Source organism: Sturnus vulgaris, chromosome 1 (genome assembly GCF_052056855.1).
Source record: "Sturnus vulgaris isolate bStuVul1 chromosome 1, bStuVul1.hap1, whole genome shotgun sequence".
NCBI classification, from domain to species: domain Eukaryota; kingdom Metazoa; phylum Chordata; class Aves; order Passeriformes; family Sturnidae; genus Sturnus; species Sturnus vulgaris.
Window position 1 is genome coordinate 91,500,656 of NC_142243.1, and position 20,344 is coordinate 91,520,999.

At 36.0% G+C, this 20,344-nt stretch overlaps 1 protein-coding gene across 1 annotated transcript in view; it reads right to left on the reverse strand.

Annotated features, from left to right (window-relative positions):
* The window catches only part of TMEM245 (transmembrane protein 245), a 76,130-nt gene that overhangs the window by 33,339 nt on the left and 22,447 nt on the right, over nt 1-20,344 (reverse strand). The window contains exons 7-12 of the mRNA XM_014880506.2: nt 16,436-16,459; nt 10,890-10,994; nt 9,488-9,570; nt 7,286-7,376; nt 6,390-6,488; nt 5,206-5,337 (exon numbers count right to left, since the gene is read on the reverse strand). Of these exons, the coding sequence (XP_014735992.2) occupies nt 5,206-5,337; nt 6,390-6,488; nt 7,286-7,376; nt 9,488-9,570; nt 10,890-10,994; nt 16,436-16,459 (534 nt within the window). The remainder of the gene's footprint in view (nt 1-5,205; nt 5,338-6,389; nt 6,489-7,285; nt 7,377-9,487; nt 9,571-10,889; nt 10,995-16,435; nt 16,460-20,344) is intronic.

The following is a 20,344-nucleotide window of genomic DNA, read 5'->3' on the forward strand; positions in this document are numbered from 1 at the left end:
CATGGTCTGGAAAAGTAATACTTTTCCCAACTATCACAGCATATAATCCAGGGCACAGGTCAAGGGGCAGAAGTTGTCCGGAGAAAAAAACAATTTATAACAGGACAAGCTCCTTAATTTGAGGGAAGATGATGCCCATCAAGTTCCAGCTCTGCATGCCTAAGAGCTCTTGAGCCAGCTCATTTATACTCCTGTGACTCAGACCATTAAGCACAGCCTCTATTGGTGCCAACTACACAGCATCATCATGATGGTTTTTTAGCCTCACAGCTAAGGAGGACATGATTGTTAAGGACTGACCACTTTCAGAACATAATGAAAATGATTAGGAGACTGTAAAGCAAACCATTGGCATGAAGCATGTTGTTAATGAAAATTGGTCCAGTAAAGTTTAGCTCTAAAGAGTAAAACTAGCCTGATTTAACAGCCTTCTAACTAGTAATCATAGCAATTGTTAAAACCTTCACTTGCAACACATATGTTGAGCTGCTAGGAGTAGGAGTTCACAAGGAGAGGAGCTTGTTCCATCTTCCAGAGGAGAGCTCAGAATTGGTAGGACTGTGAAAGTTTTATTCAAAATAGCATGTTTCTCCAGTATAGGCAGGATTTATTGAACACATTCCCTAGAAGCTTTAGCCTGAGGGCTGCTAACCAAGAGTATACAACTGCAGGTAGTTTGAATGTAGGTATCGGGTTGTTCAATCAACATCAGGAATAGCTCTCCTAGGGTTGAACATCCTTGTTTGGTGGAGTCATTGATTGGAACTGTTGAACTAGTTATCACCAGGATCTGCTTTAGAGTAAGTGCAGATAGTGCCTTTCTACAGCTTTGGTATATCTTATGAAAGCAACTGAATCTTTTAGGACTTGTCTCCAACTACAGAATAATTCCTCACTACGCATATGTATCATTAAAATTTCAAGATACAAGCTTTTCATAGCTAAGGTGAGAAGACAGACATAGCAGACATTAATTATTACTCAATACAGCATCAGAATGTGCTCAAGTTCTTCCCTACCACTCACAAAATCAAATTACATGCAGCTGCACCTAAGAGTTCATAATGCTGTTTGATTCCCAGAGCCTACTGCAGCTCAGTTGATGAGCTCACCAATTACAGATAAAGAATTGCTAACACCTTGCCAGCTGAGTTCTCCAAAACACAACGAAGTGTGAATATTTATGCAATAATGTTACATTACTTTTAGTTACCTTTTTAGTATTAAATAACAGAAAACCACATCTCTTTCCCCAAACCACTGCTCTGTAAGCTGTCATAAGGGATCAGTGTTTAAAAGAGGTACAAAGCTGTAGAGAATTCAGGACTCTCTTATGCATCACACTGTGCTGTACAACCATCAGCATCAGTTACTGTGCCTTTCCAATCTGTAAGAGGCAAGAAAGCATACAATGTTCTCAGGCATCTAGGATGTCCCCTTGGTCACTTTTAAACTGGTCAACACCTGAAAATAAGGGTTAAAAGGAACTTGACCAAACCAGTAATTTGCTGAGAACTTCAAGTCAGCAAACTTCTGGAAGCCAGATAAAACCATGTACCTAACTCAATTCTGTATAAAGGGAATAAAACTGAACACAAAGATGTAGAAAAAAGCCCCCTAACATGCTAGTTGATACATTACTGAAAAATGGACTGAAATGGCTATAAACTTAGGAAATTACCCACAGAAATTATTGGAGCCAGAGAAAATATTAGGATATGTAGTAAGCTAGTGAAATATTTGAGAAGCTGACTTGATTTAAAATGCACAGATCACTCATGCTAAAAGCATGGAAAGGGAAACCTAACTAAGCTGAAGCTTGCTGTGTAATATCTCTATGGATGGTCTTCTGTCTTCCTGCCTGGGAGATCTCTGAATGAGATACCACCTGCTGGTGGAATGATGAGTATTCTTGTGCAAGGAGCCAAAAGATCAAATTAAGAAGACATTAGCAATGTCTGATGTAACATCAAGTGAGTTCTGAGTCATCATTCACAGATTTAGCCAGCAGCAATTCACTTTCTCAATGCTACAAATGTACAAGAAATGGAGAAAAAGGGTTATGAATGGAAAACCAGATGAGTGAGAAAAGGACAAGTCTTTTTTATTTCTCAGAAATTCAATATTGATAGTCCAGCTACATGCTGCCTACTTCATCTATCTGGTAAACTACCTTTGAGTGGAGTATGGGGTACAAAATACAAGGCATAAAGCGAGACTCCCCTCCTGCTCTCTCTGCCAAGAATGAGATTAAATAAACCCCACTTCAGAAACATATCACTGATTATATTATGCTAGTTTTTAACACTACTGCTTCTAATACTGGAAAAAGGCAGCAGTACTGCTAACACCAAAGCTTTTAGAAAAAAAAAAAAAGGCGAACTCACGACTTGGAAAAGCTTATCTTCATATTAAATCCTTTGGCAATTTACATGTTTATATAGCCAATTACTTTAAAATAATTAAGGTCTGTCTACATCAAACTACAGCTAAGCATATCCGCTATAATGAACAGCACATTTTGAGGGAGGTACAGAAAGCTTCAAGTTTTACCTGATTCTCAAAGTTGCAAAGCTGAATCCATGCATGTTGTTACCAATTAAATGAACACCAGCAATTCCCCAGCACACCTACATCAGTGATTTAATTATATGCTTTCAACTCTAAAATGAAAATTTCTTCCATTAGGGGAAAAGCCTAAAGTAAAACACAAGCATCTGTCTTCTCCTAACAGTTTTCTTACAGCAAACACTCCTCATATTAAGGAGGAAGAACATTTCCTATGACTTCCATCAATGGAGAAGAGCTTATCTGCTTGTGGCTGTAATATGACATTGTCAAACAGCTGTATGTTCAGAGAAAACTGTCATCTGTTCTATTCTGAAATACTTCAGGAAGCCAAGGGGCTAGCAAGATAGTTATTTTTTGGTAAACTCAATCTATGCATAAATATTTGTTACATGAATCATACATATTTATTCTTTCCCAAAAGTGGATGAAATCTCATTACGGCTGTATATCTGCTTCTTTACACAGTTCTTTACAGCTTTAAATTAAATTGTCTTTAAATTACCTGTATGTTAAAAAAACTGTCAACACAGCTTTAGGACTGTACTGTGTCTTGCTATATTCTTAAGAACTGCAAGCTAGCACTGATTTCAAGTATTCAACTTCACTCTCCCCATCAACAACACAATCAAAAAAAAAAAAAGAACAGTTTGGGTTGGAAGGGACGCTAAAGATCATCTGGTTCCAAACTCCCTGCCATAGGCAAGGTCACCCTTCCTTAGACCAGGTTGCTCAAAGCCCCATCTAATCTGGTCTAAATCCCATCCAAAGTTCCATAAAATATGATAAAAGCAAACAAACAAAAAACCCAAACTAAAGAAACTAAACAAAAGAAAAATTAAATCCCCCGAACACACACTCCCAAAAGCACTCACATAATTTAAAATATTAAATTAATTCCCAATTCAGTATGCCATTCTAACAACCCATTGTTCCACTTCAAAATACCAGGAGAAAGCTTTTCATGCTCTGGTAAGAACATAAATCCTGAATACAGTAAGACTGCTTTGTATCTTAGTCTAGGTAAGAAATTTGCTTAAAACACACCAGACTTAAGCAAAAGCTATTCTTATTTTCATAATCTCCAAGTTTTAATGACCTAAACAAGAACAGAGACTGTATTTTCATCACTTTAAATTTAAAATATTAGTGTGAGTAGTATTTATGCAATGCACTGTAGATGAGCAAGCCAGGAAAGAAAATGCTGCCCAGTAAGGATGTGAAATCAGGATTTAGAGCTTCATACTAAGCTGACTGGTTTACAGTCTGCTATTAAGGACATGAGTATATGGAGAAAAAAGACAGGTGTTTCCCCACAGCTGATGAGTAATGAGCTCCTGGAAATAAACAGGAAAGCAAGTCAATTGCTGGCACTATTTTCTTGAACTTCTACACCAGGTTTTAGAAGTAAAGCAAGTAAGTTAGCTAGATGAAAATTTTAATATTTATGTTTTTCATTCTTAAATATTTATTCTCTTTACACTTTTCTTCACCTTTCTCTAGCCTGCTTACATTACTGAAGCATCATGGTTTCTAACCACTGCTGCTACCTCTTATCAGGTAGTTTTTCCTCCTTCAGTGCCTCTTGCCTAGAAGGAAACTCCACACTGAATTTAAATCACGATGTGCTGTGCATTTTTAAACTCTGCCTCAAGCATGCATGGCCAACTTTGAGAAAGTATTAGGCAAATTTCATAATTAACTGAAGAAAGGTTTACTGCAAAAAAGTTTCTCTCAACTCTTTCTTGTCTCACACCTTCTTCTCTGGTAGCAGCTGCAACAATTTAAGCAGCAATTGGGGGAGGACAGAAAAAGCACACATGCCTATCAGTCTAAACCAAGAACTGCTTGGAAGCAAATAATACCTTCAGCAGCATCCACAGATCTGCTACAGTGCCAGTTAGGTATAAATAATAAGTCTTCCAAAATGGACGATACTTCTAATAATGAGAACAGCCCAAGTCAAAGATGAACTATATTGAGGATTGACTCTGTGTATTAAGCATTTTGGATTTAACATGATTTTTTAGTGGAACACTTCAGCTTGGATAGCTTTCAATGCTTCCTCTTTTTCTGCTCATAAGGTGAAATGTTTTTATTCAGGAATTCACAGTGTGTAAATCATTCATTTCATTCTCCACAGAACTTTCATAAAAGAAGAGAAAAATAAGCTACTTTCAACCCAACAAATAATAATACTTTGAGGCAAAATAAAGACAACCCCCCCCACTTTTATTGCTTGGTTTTGTTTTCACAACCTCATAGTCAATAGCTTCTTCAGTTATAACCTAAACCAACTGGTTTCTTCTTTAAAGAGAAAAGACTATATAAAATAATGTACTGAAAATCAGCTTGCAGGTGACACAGATAACAATTTGCCTCAGGAAGATGTCTGGGAAGCTGGTATCCATGAAGATGCTGAAAGCACAAAAGCTTCATTATGATAAACATTTCTGTTTGTTTTACAGTTAGATCCTAAACAGGCTTGCAACACTTGCTTAAGTAATTGTAAATAACACCAACAGCATTTCCATAATTTTCCATTTGCTTGAATCCATAACCTTAGTGGTACTCTAAGGAGAAATCGCTATCAGTGAAAAATTAGATCAATTTCATCTAAGTGCAAAGAATACGAACCGAGAGAAATGTTTCGATGTTATCGTGAACAAACGATGCCACATCTTGCCAGTCCAGAATATCTCCAAGCCAGCTGTTTTGACGATTTATGTGCCATTTATGCCCCTTGTGTCTTCCAGAATGTGTTACATTCTTAAAAACAAAGAAAACAGAAATTCAAATAAAATTTAGAGATTTGAGAAAGTCTAAAGCTAATGCTTTAGACTGATGTTTTCTTAATGAGGAATAGATCCAACATGCATCCAAATATTTAGAGTTGCTTTAACTGGCATCCCCAAAAATACCTGGAAGTACTCTGTACACCGGAAAAATTACAATCTGACAGAAAACTGTAGTTAATTATCCCATTTAACTACATATGAGTATGTTGCATTGCTTCACCTCTGTTAAAAATTAACTTTACTGCTTGACTGATACAGTGGTATCTATTTTGCTCTTAATGAACACACAAGAAAGAGGCAATGATTTGAGCTATTGCCTGCATCATTTACTGTTTGCAACATACAATTTTTCCCAGTATAGCCAATAAAGAAAAATGCAAGCAGAAGCCCAAGAAAGTACATTTCTCACCATTAGTTTCTACCTCTCCATAGGTAATGTTCAATCACACTAAACCTAAAAGCTAAACTGGATGCACAAGGATTTCTTCTGACTACACACCTTTGTAACTGCAACACAAGAAGACAACAGGACACAGCCATAAAAAAACCAGCTAATTCCTTAAGTGGCTCCTCCCTAATTATGAAGTGGCCTATTGCCCAGTGAATAATACCTGATTGCCATCTTGAATGAGGCTATTAGACTCAGTCTGGGACTGTGACAAGTGTTTCAGTGAAGGATGCCAAAATTCTCTGTAAGCAAGCTTAAGCAAACCCATTGACTACAACATCCTAACCTTTAACAGGAGACTTCTTACAGTCCTAACTTTAATTTTTACAATAAGCATTCCACTACTTGTTAAAATTAAAACACACTTAAGTGTAGGACACAGCTCTGGCCATATTAAAACTGTGACTCTAGAACAATGTGTCTAACACACTTGAAATTTTTACCTTCTTTTTACCGATCTTTACTCAACCTTCCAACTTTCTGCTAAACTCCTCCTCAGAAATGCATACTTAGCATAATTATCTCATAGTACTAAGTGATAGTTTATAAGAATATCATTTAAGTGAGTTACCTACCTTCACAAACCAAGAGTGATAAAGCCTGTCCCAGAGCTCCAGCACTTGTTTTTCAATCACAGCAGTGTTATTTACCTTTTCTCCTAAAATCTTATGGAGCTAAAACACATAAAAATCTTTTATTATACAGGACAGAACAAAGCAGGCATCCATTGATGAACTTCAAGCTTGATGAGTAACAAGATTGTCTGTAAAGGCACATTTGAAACCCAAGTTATTAGAAAAATTAGCATCAGTAAGAAAAATTAGTATCAGTATGAAATACACACTTCAGACAACATGGTTCATAATACAAGGACTGTTAAAAAATATTCTGCTGCACTAAGGACTTCTTTCTGCACTGAAAAACAAATGCTGTTTCTAAAATGCTTATCTTTAGAGTAAATATTTCAAATAATTTGACATGTGCGCTAGATAGCATATCTATAAATAAGCATCTTGGCAAATTCTTCTGAAGAAAGTTAGCTTAACTATACAAATTATGATAAAATTGTCCAGTGTAGCACACCCAGCCCACACAGAAATTAGGGGAGAGGGAGGGGTGGTGGCTGCAATAAAAGTCCACATTGCCTACAATAGGACAGCTGAAGTCAGTTCATAAAGAAAAAATAACTCAATTTTAGTTGATGCATTTTTGTTATTAGAATATTAGAATGATGACAGATTTTTCAGTTCTTAAAAATAAACTATCCTCTAAGCAGAAAAAACTACTGAAATCGCTCCCACTCTTCAAAAGTCCCAAACCAGAGTGGAAGGAATAGATCTGTCAACAAAATGGTTAAACACATGGAAAAGAACTACTGACAAATGTATTTTTATTTCTTGTTACTTTTATGAAATACAAGAAATGAAAAAAAAACCCAAAGAATTGGAGTTTTTTGACAGCTCACTCTTACCTTGTGTGTGATCCATTCTCGGCCATACTGGTATACATTGTTAGCTGCAGAATTGAGTGCTTTCTGAATGACCTGGGCTTCTGGGAGCCAGCTGGGGGGGATTTAAAAACGGAAAACGAAGTTGACTGCTATATATTATACCCACTTCATTACAGCCAAAACACAACGTAAATTACAATTCTGAAACAACAAATCATTAGGGTTAAATACATATAAACTTACTACAACTTGAATGTTTCCTTCTACATAGCAAGGAATAGATTTTCCCATAAGCAAAGCACAATTAAATCTAGGGCCTATCACTGCATTTAAAATCCACCAAGATTCCTGAAACCTTAATTAAATTGATATCTCAGCTTTCTCAAAAGAGATCTGCATCATGTCTGCTATTCATAGGACACTATTTTTTTTCCCCAGAGTTTCCTGAAAATACTGTATCAAGCATTCTCATCTAGCTGCAAACACAACCTTTTGAATTACAAGCTGAATGTAAATTGTTAACAGTTTCCATGAAAAAGCAACCAGTTGACAAAAGGTTTGGACATCAGTTATTTCTAAGTCCTCACCAAACCACCTGCTTGTGAATTTCTTCAGGGACTCATGTCACTTTCAAGCAATGTACCCTACTGAGGTGTCAGCATTTCACTACTTGTGAATATAGGGCACACAATCTCTGCTTTGACTTTCTTTTTACATCTTGATTCAATGGCACTTGTTGGAGCCCTTCCAAAACAAAATGAAAGCATTCAGGAAAATAGAACTGCTGTATTTGTTCACGTGCCTGAAGATCAACATGGAAGCTCTTCTATCTGTATAATGCTTCAGAAATGTTCCAGATTGGAATTCCAAGATATTTCAGTCACTCACCTCTAAACATAATATGAGCATCAAGCTATGAAAGCTGATAAAGCTTCATGGACTTGGCAGGAGGTATTCTTACTCTTAATGAACTAAAATATAGTGTGCTATGGACACTTCAAATTTGGATGCAAACACTGGAAGTATAAATGCTAGAATTCTGCAAATTATTTAACTAGTACTCCAGTAGTTTCATCATGTACATAAGCTTCTGACAGTCAAATTTCCATCTTCATTATTCCCACTTATTTCCATCTTATGGCAAAACAGAAAGGCCAAACAACACAAGAGATGCCATGCAGGAATAAAACCAAGTGTTTAAGTACTTTCTACTCCCATGATTGTCATTACTTTAGCAGTGCTAAAGCACATATTACTACAGTGGTTATTAACTATATCCTTTAATTATGTTTTAAAAAAATTGTTTTGCTCTTATAATACAGCATCTGCTTTCTTTCAATCTTCTTAAACCTCTCTCACTTTTATTTAGAATGCGCCTTTGAAAGAGTCAACCGTTCTTATTCTGAAGAGATCTTTTTTTGCTGGCATTAAATTGGTATCTTACATCTTACTGTCAATTTATCTGAAGCAGAATGAATGTCACCTGGAACACGCCCCCTTAAAATCTCACCTTTCAGTCTCACCCATTCCCCCTCTGATGTTCAAGCAATGACTCCTTCGCTCATCCATGGTTTTCTCTAGACACATTTCCCTCAACCTTCTCTCTCCCTTACTACTTGGTGCTTACTTTAGTCATTAAACCTTACATACTTCCCACTGTACACACTATACACATCTGCTCTTAACAGGAATGGCCCTGCCCAGCTGACTCACACTCAACTCCCCCCATCCACCATTCTTTCCACCGTTGAACTCTTCTTCCATTCACTCCAGGAACAATGTCTTCAACTCCTATTCCTCCAAATGCACTCCACATCCATCTCTCCACATTTAAAAAACAATTTAGCTCTATCTTGAAGCTTTCTAGAGAGAGAATTCTTTGCCAGCACTTTTCTTTCATAGGAAAAAGGGAAAAAATACAGATCTCTTTATTCTCTGCACTATACAAGTTTCTTCTCCACAACTGTAGCTAGAAAAGTTCATGCAGCTTCCTTCACCACCAAAATCCAACCAGTCCTCTAATGAGATAGCACATTTGACAGTCCTCCAGAGTGATGCATAAATATCCCTGCTGTCTGAGAGTTTAGCTTTTAAAACTGCCTGTGAGAGACACTCATATTTCTGTTCACCTAGGGAATTTTTTAAAATTAAAAACTATGCATAAGAGCACCTGGAAGCTTGTTCATCCACCCTATACTATTCGCTTAACTTCAGCATTCTTACTTTGCCCATTCTGGGTGACTGGCTACTGTCTCATTGATCAAGCTGCTTGTGACTTGAATCATGTGAACACTCTCTTGATGTACCTAAATTAAACAGAGAGATGAGAACTGTTATGCAATACAAACCACAACTTTTCCTAGATTCAGAAATAGATTTTTTTTGAGTGGGGGGGAGGGGAGTAGTATTGGGAGGAAGAGGGTGGGGCAACGGGGAGAAGGTGAGCAGGGGGGCAGTAAACAGTTTGTTCATTTAAAATATAATTCTTCCAGTGCAAACAGCCCACTATGAAGAAAGAAGTTCCATTAACCCAAGAAACACATAGTCAATACAATAACAAATTCTGGTCATTAGTAATAGCAAATGGAAATTTAAACCTTTTTACAGCAGTGGGAAAAATTCAACAATAACAGCAGTGCTGTCAAGAGAAGCACTAAAATACAAAGCAAAGTTTCAGATACACCTTTTTAAGCCATGTATCAAAGAAATATAAAAATGAATGAATACTTAGCTCTACCACGACCAGCGCTGCTATAAAATGCCTAACCAAAAAAATTCTTCAGCAAGAATAATAAAATACACCTTTCATAAATATCTTAATAGTCCTTTTGTGAATGTAAGGGAGCTTTAGGCAGGAATGTTTGCACAACTTCTAAAGTCTTCAGTTTTAAGTACTCAACATTACATATGCCGACATTTTGGAAAAAGGATATTGAATATTTGACTTGAATACAGTTATGGAACAAAGATCAATGGATTCTGATGTCAATCTCCATTGACTGTTTCAAGTATGAACACAGCTCCATTAAGGAAAAAGGAAAAAAGTACATGAGTGACCTCTTCTGGTGAGCAAAAAAAACCTACACCCGAACTCAACCATAAACCAAAAAATCACTTTCAGAGAAGCACTGATCATGAATCTCAGTACATTTAACTCAGAAAAGGATACCATGAGGTTATTACAGGCAATTACACAAACAAATTGACAAACACATCTTAATTATTTTGCAAATGTTTCTGATGTGAGGTAATTAAAGAGAAAAAATTCTAAGTGGTTTTTCTGTTGACAAGGAAAGTGTCAACAGGATGCAAAACAAATCTGTTCCTGTCTATAATACGTAAGGTAATAATTCTTCTACTACAATAATTTTTTTATTTCCAAATATCTCTACATTAGCCTTGTCATATAGGTAAAAACCACAGAAATATAAAGAAATATAAATATTGAGATTTTGATATATTTTTGTGTATTTTATAGTCTTGGAATGGTGACAAGTTCAACTACAGAGCAATTAGTTCCTAAACATTTAGAAAAATCCTTAAAGCTATACAATCTCATAAGTATCAGTAACCTTCATCAGCAATGAAAATGAGCTCTATGATTATATTCGTTAGCACACTGTACCTTTGCAGTAAGGAGAAGAGCTAGCAGAAGGGTTCCAATCACCAGCAAAAATATTATGAAAATGCTGATTATTTTATCTAGCATTTTCTCCAACCACACGATAATCTGTGCAGAAAAAAAAAAAAAAGACCAAATTATGACGCATAAATCTTTAATGGAAGCAATGCTGTATGTTATGCAACATTGTTATTTTTATTTACAATCACAATATCAAATCAGGCTCTAATCAAACAGCATTTATGCTCAAGCTTGGAAATGAACAATTAACAAGCGATGTTAGCATGATTAAGGTCATGGTATGACGTGATTTTGCAAAAAACATGTACACATTACCACACAACATGGGAAGCTCTCTGCAAAGCAAGCAATAATTCAAAAATTACTTACTAGACCTAGAGAAGTACCTAAAGAAGACATTTATGTCAACTAGAACCCAGAAATTTGTCTTTGTTTCTTGTCCTTCAGCAACTTGGAGACTTACAAATACTGTCTGCACAGGACTTCAAAGCTATCAAGGTATACTTATAAAGCACAACCATAACTTTCAGATTTGAATAGCTAAGAGCCATCTAAATGACAAATGAGATATTTTTCCAAGTAATAAAATTTTTAAAGCTGTCTCATCACTTTCTGAACTGATATAGGAGAGGTGGGTTCTACATTATTGAATATCAGGCCAATTATTCAGCAGCAACTATTTCTGTCCACTTCCAGTCTCAGGAGAATGCTCAGCATTAAGCATGCATCAGCTAAACTGACTGATACAGGAAAGCAGGCACGTTTGTTGTTCTGTCAGTTTACAAAAAGGCCCATTCTATACATGTCCAAAAGCAAATGGTGATGCCACGTTTGAGTAGAGAAATTCTGATAATGTCATTCCAAACAATGAAACTGCTCAGTCACATGACTTTGCAGAGTGCTCTGGAACAGTGCAAGCTGAGCTTGATCTCGTACACAAATTGACTGTTTACATAAAAAGCTGTGAAAGCACATGCAAGCATGATCAAATACATTTTTCTAGCTCCTATGGTTCAAATACCAGGTCTATTTCTACTCCATTTAGCATTACTACAGGAAAAAGCAAGAGCACAATTGTAAAATTTGTGATTTACAAGATCTGAGGTCAAAGCCAATGTGTAGTAAGCGAAAGTTATAATTCAAGTTATATATTCAACAATTAAGTTGCTAACTTTTTAGTTAGAGAGTTTATAAAACTACAAATATGCATGCTAATGGTTTACATTAGTTCTTTCTTCATTATTTACCCTATCCCTACACATGAAATTGACCCGGGAACAATGAACTTCTCAGACTGCTGTGTGAAGATTGAATTGGTCAACACTGAAGTTAGATCTCCTATTTGAAAAAAGTAAAGATTTTTTTTGTGTGTGTTCATCCGGTAGCAGCTGAGCAGTTTATGTACATCAAGTAATTATTTTAAACTTCGAGTTTTTACAACCAGGTCCTTGTTTGAGCTAAATTAACACAAGTTCTTGTAACAAAGTCTGCACCACATTAAGGACTGCAGAAAGAAACTCAGAAAACATGAGGGAGTATGAAAATCTTTTGTCTCGGGTATTTTTAACCTAAGTTTGATTTTCAGCTTGCTAAAATATCTCAGCCATCAGAAATGCATTGCCAGTGCTGGAGGGGGGGTGACCTGCCTGCAACAGTACTGCAGCTCTCTGAAAAACTATGTAGCCCCTACATAGGGCATATATATGGCATATATATATAGGGGTTGCCTCTTTGGAAATAAGGGATTTGCTGTGTCCTTCCAAGTTTCATGTACATCTAATGATTATGCAAGAGAAGCAAGAAATGAAAGTCATTGTTTTAAAGGACAAAAATAAAAAATATCATCAAGAAAACACCACTGGATAGGCATGGGAAGAAAATTTTATAGCATGGACTTCAAAATGAAGCAATTAAAAATTAAAGCTGCCCTTGTCATTTTAGATGAAGTTCAAACTGCTATTTACTTTCTAAGTCAGAGTTAAAAGAAATCCAGTAGTCTTATATATAGAACCTTAATCAGATTCACTGAATCCTTGTAATTGGAGTACTGTCAGAGATTTCAAAAAATGCTAGGCTCAATGATTGTGTGAGGGGTATCCAATAGATGAATACTCAGTGGAGGTGAGGCTGAATGCTTTACATGTTTTGCTATGTAGCAACTACTGGAAGGTCCAGTTCCAAAAGACCAGGATGAGGATTCTCTCCGAGATGGCACAAGACAGACAAGGTATTTTTCCTGGACATTCATACTGAGGGTTCAAATATGCCTGGACTGCCATTAAGGTGCAGCTGCAGCATATGCAAATCCCGGATTACCTTTAATCTAGTTAGTAAAGTCATGGCAGCACTGATGATGTACTGGTACCAGCAACAGCCTCAGCCATGCAAGCCCACCTTGTCTCTATTTACTTGGGCAGGTAGCCCAAGGAAGCCTGATGAAAGCCAGCTTTGGCAAGCCTACAGGTATTGCAATTACATCTTTCAACACAGACTTAAGGGGATCCAAATTATATAAATGGAACAGACATATCACAGAAGAAGACTGAATTGGACTGAGTATCGTACAAGTAAAAGCAGATGAACAACATTCACTTAAGGCTATATTTACTCTTTTATTCCTTCTATTAAAACATACTTCCTTCTCCTACATTAACCCACAACACTTCCTTAGCAATCCCTCACCCTTTCATACTTGTGTTAAATAATGCATAGGTGCAGGTAAGCTACTCACTGCAGGGAGGCTGCACTGTTAAATGCCTGTGTGGTTTACTTATCACCGAATCAGGTGAGACTTCACTCCTACCCCAACCCTGCCAGACCTCCCTTACACCGCTCCTGTAAACCATGGGCATGCACACAGAGGCAAACATGTACTGACTAAACACACTCATTAACCAGAGGCCATGAAGTTTTATATTCGGTTCCAAGCTCCAAATCTAAAGGTTAGTCAACAGCAGAAAGCTGAGACTGCCACAACATCCGAGATTATGCGAAGGTAAATGAAAGCCAGGCTCCTAAGCTACAGAAGGTCACACTTGTAAAACCAAACTGAAATGTTACCGATTTGTGATAGACTGTCCTTAAAAATCGATCTTTAACTGTCACAGTTTTGAAAAGAAATGTTATCAAGGTTTTTATTTTAATTTAGCTCACAGTAAAAAGGTTTTTTATGATTGAGTTACATTCTATTAGGAAGCTCCTCAATAATTTGCAAGTACTCCCTCTTTCAACTTTTGGATGCTGGATATTGTATTTTAAGCTGTAACAGAACTACAATCCATACTTAAAAATCAGAAATCCTACTATCTAGTCAGGTTCTCCATGTTATGCAGTATGATACATCATCTATGAATTAATATTTGCAGGTTTCATACTGTCTAGCCTTCAAAGTAGTAGTTTTTCTACTATGTTTAATTTACTACATTACCCAAACACTGAAGCACACTAAGGCATCTACTTCATTTTTGAATAAATCTCCATAAAATTACCAACAGGGGCTTTTATTTTTCTGTAAACAGCTCTGCTATTTATGAGAATTTTTTTCCGAGACGTTCCTTAAACTTCTCATTTCCCTTTAGTTAGTTAATATTTGAAGATATAATCCCATTAATATCATCTGCAGAGAATAAGGAGAAGTCTGTAACCACAACACATCCCAAGGTTTTGTTGAAATGAGTCAGCTGAGTAGTTAAGCTAGAAAAGGTAGAGAACAGTCTGTGTGAGGTCTCAAGTCTACCTACACCAGTATCCCTCCAAAAGCAGCCGAAGAATTAAGCAATTCCTTCTACAGAGTCCTGACATAGACAATATTATTAAGAAAAAATTATGCCAGACTGACTGTATCTGTTCTATATTCTGGGCTATATATACCATGAACATGAATCAAAAAGCCAAGGTTTATCACTAGCACTCATAATCAACCATCATTTCAAACTCTGCCATATCCATATGATTCTTAATTTCCTGCTGGATTACCAGAAATTTATCTTTATGGTCTCTAAAGTACTTCCCTTCAAAGATGTGCAAAAAGGAGAAGGCACAAAAGGAAACCCCTTTTAACTGCAACCAGTGGTCTTTAGTACAAATCCCATCCTTTTTTTTGCCTCTGGTAAAATGTGACCTTTTGTTTTTAATTAAAAAAAAAAAAAATCACCAAAACACTACATACAACAAAATGAACCCATTGGTTGCACTTTTTTCACTTTTTTAAAAAAATCTTGATTATAATATTATTATTGTATGTTCATAAACAGAAGGCAATGTTATCTAATACTACAGGACTTTCAGGATTTCTACTTATGAAACTGAAAAGTAAACTAACAGTTTTCCAAGATAACTCCAAGGAACTAAAAAACAACACTGTTAAGAAACTATATCCACAGGGTTTTGCCTAATAACCAAGTTTCTAAACTAAAAATAAAATCCAAATTTTAGCATTTAAAAGCTATTACAATTGAGTTGGTTTTGCAACCTACTACCATTAAGGAAAAAAACCGTATCTACTCATGAATTTTCAACGAAAATGACAAATACTTAGAAAAAAAGCAGTTGAGACTACACTTCCTCTTGTGGCTTACCAAACTCAGCTCTTCACCTGAACTCTGCCAACAAACCAGTATGTAATAAACTAAATTTACGACAGGTTAAGGTTGTACATATTTACTAATCACAAGTCACTCATATAAGATAAACATTTCAAAGTTGGGAAATAAAAATGTAATTTTAAAACTGGAGAAATACAGTCAAGGGCAAAAGAACATTAAAAATGCCCCTTGTCATGGACAATTATAACTAAATTATGAAAACATATCACACACTTTTAAAAGCCACATAATAGGAAAAAATATTTCAGCTATACCAACTACTTAATTTTTAATTTTTTTTAACCAGCTTTTTTCTTCCCTTCAGACTTATTAAGATTCAGCAGTTCTGAGGCCATGCAAAGTCTCGTTTTGTATGTATTTGCTCCTGGTACACTACATACCATGCCTATGTCAACAGGCAACTTTGGCACTTCAAAAGTAAAAGATTGACAGCACTCAGTGAAACCAGTCCATGCACTTTTTGCAAGCACTTACAGCTTTTTAACTGTGCTTCACATCCTCACCACTCCACTGGTAATTCCGTTAACTGATGCTTTCTCTGAGCAAAGAACAGCTCTCCACACTGGGAGAGAACTCGTTTTGTTAGGTGCACAAGTGGGGGCCAGGTGGAGATCAACTATTCTTAAATAAAAGTGCCCCTAAATTACTCTACTCCTTGATAAATTAATGCAATATTCTGCTGTGCTAAACATTTAACTATGTGCATTCACCAGAACAGAAGAGATCAGACAGAATTATATGACCTTCAGTAGCTTATACCAAGAGCTGGAAAAGAGGCATTTGAGAGAGAAATCTATATGAAGCAAGGCATGTTAAGGAGTGTTCATGCTGCAAAATTAAAAAAAAAAAAAAAGTTAAAAAAAAAAAACCTCCCCAAAACCACAGAATTCATTACTTGGAATCACAATTTTTTTGTTTATTTACCTTCTTATTAAGCCAGTGCCACAGCTTGTCAGTGGCAGGCGGAGATGGAAGAAAAGGGAAAAAAACACAACACAGTGGAAAATTATTGAAAAATGCAGTAATAGGGAAAAAAAGCAATGAGAGGCAGGCAAAGTCATCCACAGAATGAAAATGAAATTGTTCTAGACACAAAGGTAAATTGCAATAGGAAGAAAAGATCATAACAAATTCTAATGCAAGAACCTGGGTTTTACTATTAACGTGCATTTTTGAAACAAAGAGGGATAGAACAAAATACGAACAACTTTAATGGCATTAACAGAGCTATCAGAACAATCTGGGAAATTCCAGTTTAATTATACGGAGAGCTACTATCAGATGGCAGAGCAGGACTCCGAGAAGCGCGTTTCAGCAAGACACCAAATCTTAACGTGAGGTATTCATTGATGTCATTAACACTCCCATTCAGGCATTCAAATACTCCCATTCTACGTGTTTCACAACACTCCTATTGTGCCAATTACTCTTGAACAGATTTCTTTTTTTTTTGGTACCATATTCATATTAAAGCATTCATATTCAACGGCATAATCATTATTAATGATAATTAACCATAATCATAATTAAGTCTGATATACACACAACAGCAAATTGTAGATCATATAAATGTACAAATTTCATATAATTCTCCTTGCACTTCTCAACAGTCAATTTCTCCTTTTAAACTACAATTATTTTTGTTTACTGATGCTCACCAAGATGCTAAAATATACCCATTTCAGGACCCAGTTTATGTAGGACTATATTCTTAATTCTAACCATTACTAATCAATTAGTAGCATAATCACAACAGTGAAGAGCTTTAACATTGTTATTCATTTGCATTACAGATTCAGATCACGTAAGTGAAGCTTGTTTCTCCCTGAAAACAAGACCACTGAATTCTCAGTAAATCTAGCATGTTCACCAGTTGCCAGAAATTACATTAGCTCCCAACAGAAACAAAAGGTAAGAATATTCCAAATTCATAAAAATCTCATAATGTTAAGTTAGAAGCAGATTTACAAAGAAACATGAACATTAGGAAACATGAAAATAAAGAACCCACGTTTACTAGCTTTTGCTACTCGTGGAAAGAGTCAGAGAAATCAATTAGAAAGCTTCAAAAGCCTCAAACTGACACTATAGAATTTGCTTCTACTTTACCTCTTCACCAATGGAATAATTTGTCTGTAAAAAAGGGAAAGCTGTTTTCTGATTCAATGACATGCTTTTAACTTTATTTCTGCATTTTAAAACCTACTATGCGTATGTTTTGGAAAAAACATAGATCTCATGGCTGTGTCGCTCCATTTTGCAATTCCATACAAAATAATACAAAAGAGCCCTAAGATTTGAGGAGAATGTGAAAGGAAGTCTTTGGTATTTTTCTATAATTTCAGCCTCAGGGAACTGGATGATAAATACAGTAATTAGGAAATAAAATTATATGTCCAAAATAACAATATTTTTTATTAATGTTTAAGACAATACCTGGGAGGCTCCAGCTGCCTACTACCTTAACAATACTGATGTTTAAGTAGTTCTACAAACCTACATTTGAAAACAGGCTACAGTTTAATTCAAATCTTCAAGTCACCCAAAATTAGTAAGTCTATAGCCACTTTTCCAGTATTGGAAAACTATTCATCTAAGATCTTACATGCCTGTGAACGTATTTTCTATAATGATTTAAGTACTGGCAAAGATTCTGCTTCTTTTCTGCTTGTTTCAACTATGTGCCGAACTTGGCACCAGAAGAAATAGAAATTGATTTTATCCAAAATCCAAACAACCTAAACAATCCACATATAAAATTCCAGTACACTACACCTAGGAAAAGCATTTAACAACTACCTGATTCACTCAAGTACATCAGAAAGCATGCATGTAAAATATTAGAACATTGCAACGAGTTAAAGTCTAGTGCATACAGTTGAGTCACTGCCAATACTGCTAAACTCCCTCACAAATTCTATAATCAAACTGTAGTCATCATATTCTAAGACAATTGTCTCCTTTAAAATAAAAAAAATCAGTAAAGGAAATTATTAATTCTCTTGTTGTTAAGAACACACCTGATACTCTATCTATTAAGTTTAGGATGGTTCAGTGGCTGACAACAGAAACTCCCCTCCTCTCTCCTCCAGAAAGTCTCTCACATCTCAGATATTGCTGCCAACAGCTGTCTGCTGACTCTCCATGAGGCAAATGCACAGCCACGGACTAAAGAATACAGGAACGACATCCTATTTTCATAGTCCATATTTGTAGGAGACACATTCAGAGACTGACCTACTGTTTATTAAAACAATAAAATACAATGTCCTTTCTTTTCTCTTGACCAGAGTTTCTCTTCATTTCAAATGTTTCTGCTCTTCCAGGAGAACCAGAGGTAAATGAGAATTATGAAAGAGAAACCATTATTTTCCTGATGGTTTTGTTTAAAAACAGATATAATCAGTAAAACTCAGATTTGCATGCATGAGCAGTACTCACCCATTTCTCACAATGGGTTATTTTCCATCCTATGTAAAATAGACTCCTAAAATTTCTTTGGGAAAAAGACGTGCCATTCTAAGATACGTTCCTCATTCTCACTACACTTCACTCAAATCTGGAACTATATTACTATATCCTTGCCAGCCCAGGTAGCATCACTAAGTATTTGCATGAAACGGACTTTGTCAATGGCTTGTTGTACTTAGCTAAGAGTCTCAATACATCCTGATGTTAAGATTCAGTTTCCAATTAACTTAGCATACCAACAAAAAGACAAACCAAACAAAAACCCTAAGCAGATCCAGCTCCCATGAAAATAAGCTAAAAAAAAAAGGTTAAATTTCTAATTGCAAAGGAAATTATTCCTCGGTCTTGGTTTCTCACACTCACCCATAAAAGGTAAGCTGTAAGAATTTATCCCCCACATTTCTATTCTGTGTTTGCATAACAAAATATTTTTTTTCTCTTCAACAGTGCCTACTGAAGCCAAAACATTTGGTAATCCAACTTCAAAAATCTTGCAAGGATGTAATTTTCAATCCCCTTTTTTCCCTGTCCCTACAAAAAATGCAACTGCCAATAGTCTGTGGCATGGCTTCCCAAATTCTGAGATACCATGCATCCATCATCCTACAATACACAGAATAAGTACAGCCAGTAGAACTTAGAAGATATGAAGCATTAGTGTGATAAGCATTGGAAAACTACATACAATCCCAGCCACTCATGATAAATGCTGACTGAAACAGAATTAGAATAGGCATAAATGAGGACAACAGAATCATGCAGATTATCACGGGCCCTTCTTGTAATGTCTGGGAAAGCTTAGACTGCTTTAATACACAGAGCACAGACTCAGGAGGAATACAGCTGTCATCTAAAAAATGGAGGGGTGAAAAGAGATGGGGAAATGAGTTGGCCAACACTGTTGTTCTGGTTAGACAAAAACAACATGTAAATAAACTGACCTTAAGTACATTTAAGATGAAGAGGGAGAGGTTCTGCTGCACATTAAAGCCCTACCTTCTTTAAGGAGAAAAAGACTTGCTGGAATTAGGAAGGATACTGTATCATACAATTATGCAAAGCAAGGATACCAAACTTGGCAACTCATGAAACAACTACACATTCAACATTGTGTCTAGTGAGTCTTTTTACTTACAGAACAAAAATATTTTTTATGAAAAGCTTTGTATAACATAAGCTTTTATCCCATGTTAGCAATTTTCATTAGCTTTGGAAAACGATTTGTTTATAGCTGTATTTTGAAAGGCTTTTTCTTTTTCAAATTCTTCCACAATGAACTCTATGAAATTACTACTTTTCTCCTAGAGCCATTTTAATGTTTTTGTTGACCTTTTGTCATCCATTCACCCATTAGATCCAGGC